The 12,408-nt window shown below is 44.3% G+C and overlaps 1 protein-coding gene across 1 annotated transcript; it reads left to right on the top strand.

Moving 5' to 3' along the window:
* Positions 1–362: 362 nt before the first annotated feature.
* On the top strand, positions 363–9,272 carry LOC306920417 (E3 ubiquitin-protein ligase TRIM35-like). Its single transcript, XM_079497167.1, has 2 exons — positions 363–744; positions 6,448–9,272. The coding sequence occupies exons 1-2, from the start codon at positions 679–681 to the stop codon at positions 7,933–7,935; spliced, it is 1,554 nt and encodes a 517-aa protein (XP_079353293.1). The 5' UTR covers positions 363–678; the 3' UTR covers positions 7,936–9,272.
* Positions 9,273–12,408: the final 3,136 nt, after the last annotated feature.

Here is a 12,408-nt window from a genome sequence, read left to right as displayed (position 1 = left end):
CATGGGCTTCGCATAGTCACCGTTTGGCATGGCCCTCTACCAGATTACCGTTTCGCGAAAACCGACTGCACGGTTCAGCCAGAACAGCTATTTTTGGCGGAAGAAGAAGAAGAAGAAGGAGAAGAAGAAAAATAAACACAAAAACAATAAGTGACCAAAGTCACTGCGTGACTTCTTGGTCCCTTAATTAATAAAGTAACTCAATCAAAGGCAGCAGCAAACTATCCTGGGTGAACAGCAGGGGGAGTGGTTTTACCAGGCTAGCAGCACACAGAAAGCTCTTTAGTTGCGTTTTAGAAGAAATGAAAGTGGCAGCCTGCCAGTCTACTGTCACCGTGGGCACATATGAGCTCTGTCCGTCGCGGCAGTCGTCCGCGGAGGTGGAGCTTCTTTTCCATCCACCAGCTGTCTAAAAACTCGGAAATTACGTAAAATACAGCATCTTCTGTCCGCGGCTGTCCGCTAAAGTGTGATTAGGCTGTCTGTATGTGTGTGTGTGTGTGTGTGTGTGTGTGTGCGTGTGAGGGTGTGTCTGTGTGCAGGGGCGAGATAGCATTTTAATGATTTTATAACATTTCCTTATACAGTCGCTCAGCTTTTCTCTCAGAGACTCAGTCGTCAGTCAGAGAAACTAAACCGAGACGATCATCAATAAATCAATACATAGATGATAGATCAATGAATAGACCGTCCGATAATTTGGACAGCCTGGGAGACAGACAGACTGCTGTAGGGACTACTGAGGTAAGAAACAGGCACATAGTAGAAGAAGTATAATTCTGAAAACTAGCGATCGAGAGAGAGAGAGAACAGGGTCATTAAGTTGCTGTTATGTTTCTGTTTGTTAATTTATTTTCATTGTTACTGTATTGCTCGTTGTTCATTATTGTTGGGATGTTTGTTGTCTCTGTGTGCGCAGAGAGTTGTCTCTGTGTGCACTTTACTTTTGTTTTGTTGTATGTATGCTTTGGCAATGTAGAACATATTTATCATGCCAATAAAGCCTTTAGAGAGAGAGAGGGAGAGGGGAGAGAGGGAGAGAGAGTATAAAAGGAGGAATAATAATAGTCTTTATTTCATTAAAAGTCAAAATGTTTGGAACTGCTCTTCATCAGGGAGAAAGAGAATGACGTCAATTATAGTGTAAACATGTTGACAGTTGACTTTTAATAAAGGCAGTTCCTCCTTTCTAACTCTGAGTGAACGGATCCTTTCTAACTCTGAGTGAACGGATCCTCTCTGTTGTTCTAACTCTGAGTGAACGGATCCTCTCTGTTGTTCTAACTCTGAGTGAACGGATCCTTTCTAACTCTGAGTGAACGGATCCTTTCTAACTCTGAGTGAACGGATCCTTTCTAACTCTGAGTGAACGGATCCTCTCTGTTGTTCTAACTCTGAGTGAACGGATCCTTTCTAACTCTGAGTGAACGGATCCTTTCTAACTCTGAGTGATCGGATCCTTTCTAACTCTGAGTGAACGGATCCTTTCTAACTCTGAGTGAACGGATCCTTTCTAACTCTTGAGTGAACGGATCCTTTCTAACTCTGAGTGAACGGATCCTTTCTAACTCTGAGTGATCGGATCCTTTCTAACTCTGAGTGAACGGATCCTTTCTAACTCTGAGTGAACGGATCCTCTCTGTTGTTCTAACTCTGAGTGAACGGATCCTTTCTAACTCTGAGTGAACGGATCCTTTCTAACTCTGAGTGAACGGATCCTTTCTAACTCTGAGTGAACGGATCCTTTCTAACTCTGAGTGAACGGATCCTCTCTGTTGTTCTAACTCTGAGTGAACGGATCCTCTCTGTTGTTCTAACTCTGAGTGAACGGATCCTCTCTGTTGTTCTAACTCTGAGTGAACGGATCCTCTCTGTTGTTCTAACTCTGAGTGAACGGATCCTTTCTAACTCTGAGTGAACGGATCCTTTCTAACTCTGAGTGAACGGATCCTCTCTGTTGTTCTAACTCTGAGTGAACGGATCCTCTTTGTTGTTCTAACTCTGAGTGAACGGATCCTCTCTCTGTTGTTCTACAGTATGCCTTGATCCTTTTTTACATTGTTTACTATAGAGTCACTTTTGGGTCTCCGGTGACCACCTCTTTGTCTGCGTGTGTGCGTGTGCGTGTGTGTGTGTGTGTACAGTATGTCTGGGTAAGAATGGTGGCCCCTTATTGGCTGTTGATGGTGACGTAATTAAGAAATGTTTCAATGTTATTGGCTGTTGATCCAGGGAGTGTGGGTGCAAAATGTGGTGCGTGCGTGCGTGCGTGCGTCCGTCCATTGATTGATTGATTGATTGATTGATTGAAATATTTATTAACAGTTTGCAGAATTACAGTACATTTCAAGCACAAACTCAATACAAAGGCTGTTAACTGTGAGTGGACGACCCAATTAAGCATTACACTTGTTTACAAGAGGGTCCACCATGTTCAATTCATCAAAACACGTACAAATAGACACTTCTATATAGACAAAGAACAGAACAGGAATTCATCATAATGGAGGTAAAAATGTAAAAAAACATATACAGTGAGGGAAAAAGGGGGGGGGGGGGCGGTGGGGGGGGGATTCACGTTCAGCTCCGTTCCTTTGTTTGTTTGCCTTGGAGGAGCTGCGTTGGGTCGGCTCCGTGGCCGTACCTTGAGTTGGCTGCGTGGCCGTGGCCGTCTCTTGTGTTGTCCTTGCGTTGGGTCCCCAAGTCGGCTCCGTGGCCGTACCTTGAGTTGGCTGTGTGGCCGTGACCGTCTCTTGTGTTGTCCTTGCGTTGGGTCCCCAAGTCGGCTCCGTGGCCATACCTTGAGTTCAGTTGGCTGTGTGGCCGTGACCGTCTCTTGTGTTGTCCTTGCGTCCGTGTTTGAGGGATTCAGATTTTACGGGGGCCAGTTTCGAATTGCAGCCATCCGTAGGTGCCCTTTGAGAGCGGTTTTGAAGGAGTCAAGGGATTCGCATGTCTTAATGACTGTTGGTAGGGCGTTCCACATTTTGGTGGCATAGGAGCGAAAATAATTTAGTCCCTTGTTTGTGCCGAATCTGGGTTGAACATGGTTCGTTGCACTCCCTCTGGTGTTGTGGGTGTGGACTTCGTTAACATTAAGGAAGTATCTAGACAGGTACATGGGTATCTTGGTGGTGTATCGAATCTTGTGGACCAGACCCATTGCAAGATGCTGTACTCTGTCGTCGACCCTAAGCCATTCCAGCCTGTCGAAGTGGGCAGGGGTGAGGTGGGTTCGAGGGGTGAGGTGGGTTCGGGGGGCGAGGCCAAGTAGGAGCCTGACCAGTTTGTTTTGGGAAGTCTGGAGCCTAGTTTTAAGGGCCTTTGAGGTGCTGTGGTACCAGGAGGTGCATGCATAGTCAAAGAAACCTTGTACAAGGGCTCCTGTTAAGGTCTTCAAGGTGTTTTTGTTGACCAGTGAGGAGATCCTGTAAAGGAATCTTGTTCTATGGTTGACCTTTTTGATTACGTTGGTGGCCATTTTATCACCGGAAAGATTAGCCTCCAGGATGGAACCTAGGTAGGTAATTGTCACTTGTCACCCACTCTAACCAAGAAGCCATTTGCCTTGCTGAGATTACTATTAGAGCCAAAGAGAATGGATTCAGTTTTTCCCAGGTGTAAAGATAGTTTGTTATCAGCGAGCCAAGTGCAGATTCTACCGAGTTAAGAGCTGAGGGCCTTTTCAACCTGCAGTTTGTTCCTGTCCGAGACTAGCATTGCCAAGTCATCTGCGAACAGGAACAAGTTGCAGTCACAAGCTGAAGTCATGTCGTTAACATATATTAGGAACAGTAAAGGCCCTAGTATGCTTCCTTGTGGAACGCCACAGCTCACTGGGAGGGGGGGGGACAGTGTTCCATTCACCTCCACCATCTGTTCTCTCCCCTCCAGGTAGGATTGCATCCAGCTCACTGATGTGCTATCGAAACCAATTGCTTTAAGCTTGTTAACCAGTATGGAGTGGTTCACGGTGTCAAAAGCCTTTTGGAGGTCCAGCATGACCATGCCGCAGTATTTGCCAGCATCCACCTCATGTTTGATGTGGTCGCTCAAATAGAGAAGGCATGTGTCAGTGGAGTGGGATGTTCTGAAGCCAGATTGGAACTCGTACATTAATTTATTTGTGGCAAGATACTTTTCAACCTGTTCATAGACTATTTTTTCCATCACTTTCGAGATGGAGCTTAGAATAGAAATAGGGCGGTAGTTGCCGGGGTCTAATTTACTCCCTTTCTTGTGCAAGGGGGTTACTTTGGCCAGTTTGAAATCTTGGGGGACCTGTCCCTGTTTGATGGAGAGGTTTACTATGTGGGTGATAATTGGACCTATAGAGATGGCTGAGTCTCTGAGAAAATTGGAGGGAATATTGTCATGGCCAGTGGCCTTGTGGGGTTGGAGGGCACTCAATTTCTTAAGTACCTCATCAGTTGTTACCATAACTAGTTTAAAATCGTCTTTACAAACACCTAGGTTTCTGTAGAAGGTTTTAATGTGCTCTACACCAAAGAGCCCAGAGTGGGAGGGCAGTTTGTTAACCAGAGTTGTTGCTATGTTTGTAAAGAAGATATTCTAGTAGTTGGCCACATCAAGCTTGTCAGTGATGAGAGTGTCGTCCGATTTGATGTTTATGTTTGAAAACCTGGTTTTTAGTTTCTGACCGCAGCCTAGTTGATTGTTTAGTAGCTTCCAGAGCTCACAAGGATTGTTTTTGTTTTCCTCCATCCGTCTGTTACCAGCTAATCTCCGGCACCGTTAACCCGGTTGATGCCACATTTTGCACACACACTCCCTGGATCCCAACCTCTGGCCTAAATTTCCCAGAACGGCCTGTTATAGCGCCACCAGGAGGCCGACTTTTGAAAAACATTTTTTTTAATATTATTCCTCCAGATTCTGTTCAAAAATCTCGCAAATCGTCACACACTATCTCTATAGTCATGTGTTCAAGACGGACCTGTCCCATATTTCATATTCTATCCTAATTGGCTAACATTGGCTTTCAAAGTTTGCAGGATTGGCCCGTTTTGAACAAAATGCCTCAAATCATGAACGCAGCGTGCAATTTACGTGAAATCTTTCCCGGACTTTCCTACTAGGCTGAGGAATATATCCCACCTTTTTCACATTGGCCTATTATAGCGCCACCAGGAGGCCACAACCTGACCTGCCCTGGTGGATACCTGTCCTATTATAGCGCCACCAGGAGGCCACAACCTGACCTGCCCTGGTGGAGACCTGTCCTATTATAGCGCCACCAGGAGGCCACAACCTGACCTGCCCTGGTGGAGACCTGTCCTATTATAGCGCCACCAGGAGGCCACAACCTGACCTGCCCTGGTGGAGACCTGTGCCCCGGCACCTTTTCTAGTTATTCCTGTTTTCCTGCTTATTCCTTTTCTGATATCATGCTAACTACTACTAACGTGTGTCTATTTGTACGTCTCTAAATGTTTTGATGAATTGAACATGGTGGACCCTCTTGTAAACAAGTGTAATGCTTAATTGGGTCGTCCACTCACAGTTAACAGTCTTTGTATTGAGTTTGTGCTTGAAATGTACTGTAATTCTGCAAACTGTTAATAAATATTTCAATCAATCAATCAAAAACGCTGCACAATTAATCGAAAAAAGATGTAGATCTAGATTCAGACACCTACGCGTTCTCATTTCTAACTCTGATCCAGAATGTTCCAGCACTAGTTCAGTCCACTTCATTTTAGTTACTGTTATGTTTTTGCTACAAGAGAGACTTTAAGTCTTTAAGCACTTTGATGTTGTCTGTTTAAATACACAGTAGTTATGGCTCCAGGTGACACATTTTGAACGCAGTAATGTTCAGCAACTACAGACTAAAGACAATAAATATTTATATACAATTGTGACTGTTTCTGACCGAGGCTATTCAATTTCACATGACATTTTTCATGTTGTGTGAAAGCAGGGAATCATAGCTTCAAATTGACATATTGGTTGTTCAGTTTGACCCACCAGTTTTGGAGATATGGCTTATAGAGTAATGTCTTGCAGAGAAACAGCGAGTTGAGAAAACAGGCTTGAAAGGTTCACTTCTGTGGACTCTAACATTACGCCTAGCTACATGTTTAAGCATTTATTTCAGACATGCTCTGTATGTGAAGAGTCTGCCTGTGCTATTAAGTCATTTTGGATTAAAAAATAAAAGTTTTTCTCCTCTCCTAAACAGTTAGTCTTGCCGCGGTGGCAAGACTAACTGTTCAGGAGAGGAGAAAAACTTATTTTCAACAATTTATTTATTTGCCGCCATGACTGTCTCTGTATCAAAAAGAGTCACAATTTATAAAATCGTGTCAGAATCGTGATCTCAATTCTTCTGGAGGAAAATCGAGATTCACATTTGATCAAGAATCATGCAGCACTAACTACTATCGATACTGATAATGTTACGGTTGTTGTTTTGTCTTGTAGAATTCCTCCGGCGTAACGACAGAACATTCCAGATCGGTGTGTGACCGGCAGACCAAAATGGCTTCCCGTTTGACTTGTCAGGAAGAGGATCTGAGCTGCCCCGTGTGTCATGGCACCTTTAAACGTCCCGTCGTGCTGTCCTGTGGACACAGCTTCTGCAAAGACTGTCTGCAGGAATGGTGGACGTCGGAAAGACCAACGAGGGAATGTCCCGTTTGTCAGAGGAGATCCTCTAAGGACAATCCTCTCACAAACTTTGTTCTGAAGAACCTGTGTGAGAAGCTCTTGGAGGAGAAAGGCCAGAGCTCCTCGTCGATGCTGAGCTCGGAGGTCCTCTGCAGCGCACACGGCGAGAAGCTCAAGCTCTTCTGTCTGGACGACCAACAGCTGGCGTGTCTCGTGTGTCGCGACTCGAAAAAACACGCCAGACACCAGTTCTTACCCGTGGACGAAGCGTCTGAACTTTGCAAACAGGAGGTCCAGTTGTCACTGGAGTCTTTAAAGGAGAAACTGGAGGTCTTTAATAAAGTTAAAACAAATTACAACGTAACAGAAAATCACATGAAGGTTCAGGCCAGGAACACAGAGACGCAGATCAAGGAACAGTTTGAGAATCTTCGCAGGTTCCTACAGGAGGAAGAGGAGGCCAGGATGGCCACTCTGCGGGAGGAAGAGGCTCAGAAGAGTCAGGAGATGAAGGAGAGGATTGAGGCTCTGAGCAGAGAAATGGAAACCCTCTCCAACGCAATCCAAGCTGCCGAGGACCAGCTCAGAGCCGACGACCACGTCTCCTTCCTGCAGAACTACAAGACCACCACGGAGGGAGTCCAGCTCACCCTGCAGGACCCACCGCCGCTCTCAGGAGGAGCGCTGATAGACCAGGCCAAACACCTGAAGAACCTGACCTTCAGAGTCTGGGACAAGATGAAGGACATTGTCTCCTACACTCCTGTCGTCCTGGACCCCAACACTGCTGGTCCACTGCTCGTGCTGTCTGATGATCTGACCAGTGTGAGACGTGGAGAAGAGAAACGGCAGCTTCCTGACAACCCAGAGAGGTTTGGCAGTGCCCTGGGTTATGAGGGCTTTGACTCAGGGTCTCACAGCTGGGATGTTGAGGTTGGAGTAGACAATATAAACTGGGAAGTAGGTGTGTGTGAGGAGTCGTACGGGAGGAAGGGAGGCGCAGGGAGAATACACTGGAGAATACAGTACTATCAGTATGCATACATAGCAGTCTACTCATCAGGACCTTATGATGATTATGGCTGGACTGATCTCTCAGTGAATGAGAAACCGCGGAGGATCAGAGTCCAACTGGACTGGGACAGAGGACAGCTGTCCTTCTCTGATCCTGATTCTAACACACACCTGCACACCTTCACACACACCTTCACTCACACACTGTTTCCACTCATTGATAATGGTCATAGTTCTCTGAAGATGCTACCAGGGAAGATCTGTGTCACTCTGGAAAACCACAGTTAGAACGTCTGGCGTCCAATAGAAAAAAGAAAATCACACCCTGTGTGAAGTGAGGGGCGCTGTCATCATCATCATCTTATTCCGGCCAATCACAATTTGCGTCCTCACTTTTGTCTTCAATCTTTTCTCAGCCAATCAAATCATCGCTGTGGGGTGATCATCCAATCACAAGCCAATATTTGTGTTCACACAAACCCGGAAAGCTGGTCATAAAACCCTGCAGAATATATTGATGTGGTATTGATTAGGAGACGTCCAGGTAATCAGAAGGGATTGGTTTATGACACGCTGTTAATTATTTATGATTTTGAATTACATGTGATTATATGATGAATCGGAGATAAACACAAGCTCACCAGGTAGTCAACCAGGCAAGTAAGATCATTGGAGACAAACAATTGCAACTTCAGGACATAATTATACAACCAAAAACCAAAAAAGCAATTCAGATTTACAATGATTCTACCCACCCTCTTCGCTCTGAATTTGAGTTGTTGCCATCGGGCAGGAGGCTTAGGGCAAAACTAGCTAAAAAGAAGGGTTACAAAACGTGGTTTGTGCCACAATACTGCTGTGGACATTTTAACCCATTTTGACCTGAGATCAGATTCTAAAAATGTCTTCTACATCCTGACAGTTTTCTGAAAAAGCTATGTTTCTATGTCAGTCGTTCTTCGATTTTTCAAAAATAGCAGACCTACAAGCTCGTAGCGCGCTATGAGCATGTAGATCTGCTATTTTTCAATAGCTAAAGCATAACATAATGCTAACACCAAAAGGGGTTCCCGATAAAACATTTTTTAAATAGTCTAACCCCCACTGTTCATGATCACTGTTGTTGTGTTTATGTGAATGCATTTTATATAGTATTTGAATGCATCTGTGTGTTTTTTGTAATGTTTTATTGTTGTAACTGACAGCCGGTGTGCCAAAGACACATTTACATTGTATGTCAATTTAATGGACAATTATGTTTTCTTTATCTTTATCTTTATTAATGTATCGTTCAGTTTTGAATTTGCTTTGGCATTACAGGACGGACGGACGGATGGACGGACGGGCGGGCGGGCGGAGGGAGGCAGGCAGGCAGGCAGGCAGGCAGGCAGGCAGGCAGGCAGACAGGCAGGCAGGCAGGCAGGCAGGCAGGCAGACAGGCAGGCAGGCAATTATTCCTGATAACATACTTTTATTTTGTAGTGTATAAAGGTTTGTAATTATAATTATTGGTATAATGGTGACATGTTTGATATGATTTGAACTTTTTATGGATCAGGATTGAATTCTATAGTTTCTATGTGATGATGATGATGATGATGATTATTTGATCTCATTAAAGATGATTGCACGTTTCAAATATAAATATTGTATTTTTGACTATTCCATTTCTAGGAAGTGACTCTTCAATTTCTAGGAAGTGACTCTTGGAGCCCAAACTTAACACGAATACATTAAGACTTTCTTAATCTAGTTAAAATAGTTATGACTTAAACCACTTAATCTGGTAAATTACTATTTGGTAATCTTAATGTAATAATATTTGGTAATCTTAATATTGCATAATATTTGGTTAATAATTAGTAATATTTTTGTCCCCTTAATAATCATTTGGTATTCTTAATATTTGGTAATCATTTGGTAATTTTAGTGACTAAAATGTGACTAAAACTAAATGAAAATGATTCAAAAGACTATGACTAAAACTAAAATCTAAACTGGACTGAGCCACGTTTGACGGTTTAATCGTGACAGCTTATTGTCCATAAGATGGAAGCTCTTAGACCAGTAAGACGCCCTGAGGACTGAGAAGCGACCTCGCCCAGCTGAAACTACTGGGAATTCCCATATATGGACTTTTATTATTATTTTAATCGACGTTTTCGGGCCAGGCGTATACTGTGTGCTAATAGTGTACATTTTACATCATACATGTCAAAAATTGATGATGAAGGTGAGGACGCAAATTGTGTTTGACCGATTTAATGAGATGATGTATGATGATAAGAGCGCCCCTCACTTCACACTGGTGTGATTTTTGAGGGCCTCCTATAGAGGGTATGCGCGTGACATCATCATCAAACCAGGAAGTTATGCAAGAACGCCTACTGAGTGCCAAAAAACTACTTTCTGGCCTCGACAGCCCATACATCCAAACATAAAAGTCCTATCTGATTGCATTAAACAATGTTAAACAATGTTAAACTCACTTTGCATGTTGCTGTGCCACTCGATGTGCCACTCGATGTGCCACTCGATGTGCCATTCACTTTAAGCATGCACATACCCTCTATATGCAGCTTCTGTCCTCAAACACGTCTCAGTATTTTGCCATCGACAATGAAAGGAGAAATTAGGTCAAATGTCCGCCAAATAATTATTTTTAATTAACAGTTAAAATCATTTTCTTAGTTTGCTTGCTTGTCCATCGTGGCTATTTTCAGCAAAAGAAAGCTTGAATCCCAAAAATAACACATTTTGAGGCAAGTGTACTATTTCCAATTTCCAGTACTATTAATTACTTACTACTACATCTCAGAGGCTACTTTTACTGCACTACAATTATTCAAAAACTTTAGTTACTTTACAAAACATACACTAACCACTTCAGCCCTATACACAGTTAGGCCATTTGGAAAAGAGCCGATCTACAAGCTCACAATGCGTCGTGATGCAACACACTGTGAGCTTGTAGATCTTGTAAATTTAGAACATTAAAATAATATACGGTGTATAATTATAACACACATTTATTTATAACACACATTAATGCCTTATTGTGTTCAGTTGTTGTTTCACAGGTGACTGATGGTCCAGGTGGACGGATGACATCATCCCATTTAGGCCTGACGTCTCAAAAAAAAAGAAAAAAGGAAAGAATATATGTTCAACTTTCAAAGATTTGTGCCGCATTTTCACGATTAAAATAAAATAGCAGACCTACAAGCTCGTAGCGTGCCACTCGGTGGCGCGCTATGAGCTTGTAGATCTGTTATTTTTCAATAGCTAAAGTATAACATAATGCTTAAAACACCAAAAGGGGTTCCCGTTCAGAATGGGTTATATTGTATTGCAGATCAGTGACGCGTTCACTGCTCTATCATAGAGCAGTGAACGCGTCACTGATCTGCATAGAGCCTCTATGGGTTAACTCAACCCCTACCAGCCGATAGTTCCGTTCACTAGGGCTACTGGAGCCTCAACCAATTAAAACCGTCTGTTTAAAGCCACTCGTTTGGTATTCGCTCCAGGTGGTGCCACATTTTCAAATGTTGATAATGTTCACCAAGCAACTACACAGACTAAAGACAATAAATATTTAATGGAAAAATGAGAATCGTGATCTGATCTCAATTCTTGTGAGATTCACATTTGAGCAAGAATCGTGCAGCACTACTGCAGTAGTGCACGCACGCACACACGCACGCATGTGCACACACACACACACACACAAAAACGAGGGGTTTTAAGTACCCATTTAAACCTGAGGACGATTCTACAAATGTCTTCTAAATCCTTTTCTCAAAAACCCCATGTTTCTATGTCAGTCGTTCTCTCTTTATAATTTTTATTCCACGATTTTGTAACCCATTTTTCACACCCTCTGCCAACCTAGTCCCCATATATGGGGGACATGGGGAGAGCAACGGACTTGAACTCATGCTTCCTTCATGCCTGAGTGTCCAAGTTGCTCCTTGGCACCTGACAGGGGGGAGTTTCCCTGGTTGGACGTAGCACGTGGAAGGAACACGTTATTCCAACCAGTTCCTTTCCCCTCCATCAGGCGCCCCGGCTGGCCAGGGGGAGGCAGTTTAGAGACCAGGATTACTGCATGTTTTTTGTGAGGGTACCTACCCTAAGGGACACGGGCAAACAACATGCACATGCAAACTCATGCAAACTCCACACAGAAAGGCCCTTTTGCCAACCCCGCCTCGGGTATGGGCACTGATGACGCGGAGGAGGAAACACGCCGCCAGCACCCAAGTCGTTCTCAAACAATTTCATGTCAAGGACCCCCATAAAATGTTGCTTTGCGTCAGTACCTTCGTGTGTGTGTGTGTGTGTGTGTGTGTGTGTGTGTGTGTGTGTGTGTGTGTGTGTGTGTGTGTGTGTGTGTGTGTGTGTGTGTGTGTGTGTGTGTGTGTGTGTGTGCGTGTGTGCGTGCGTGCGTGCGTGCGTGCGTGCGTGCGTGCGTGCGTGCGTGCGTGCGTGCGTGCGTGCGTGCTTTGCGTCGGTACCTTTCCTCCGGAACTTCCCCTTGCTCTTGTCCTTGACGTCATCGGGCAGGAACTCATAGTTTGCCTTCTGGTCCTTCATGTTGTCGAAGGTGGCTCTGTTCACGATGTCGTCCACCGCCGAGTCCGACACCTGCTTCCCTACGAACTCACACACACGCACCACCACCGACCTCAGGTCCTGAACACGCACGCAACGCACGCACGCACGCACGTCGCACGCACTCACACGCACGCACACACA

The sequence above is a fragment of the Electrona antarctica genome (genome assembly GCF_951216825.1).
Source record: "Electrona antarctica genome assembly, chromosome: 3".
NCBI lineage: Eukaryota > Metazoa > Chordata > Actinopteri > Myctophiformes > Myctophidae > Electrona > Electrona antarctica.
The sequence above is the reverse complement of the archived record's forward strand: the minus strand, read 5'-3'. Positions and strand labels throughout refer to the sequence as shown.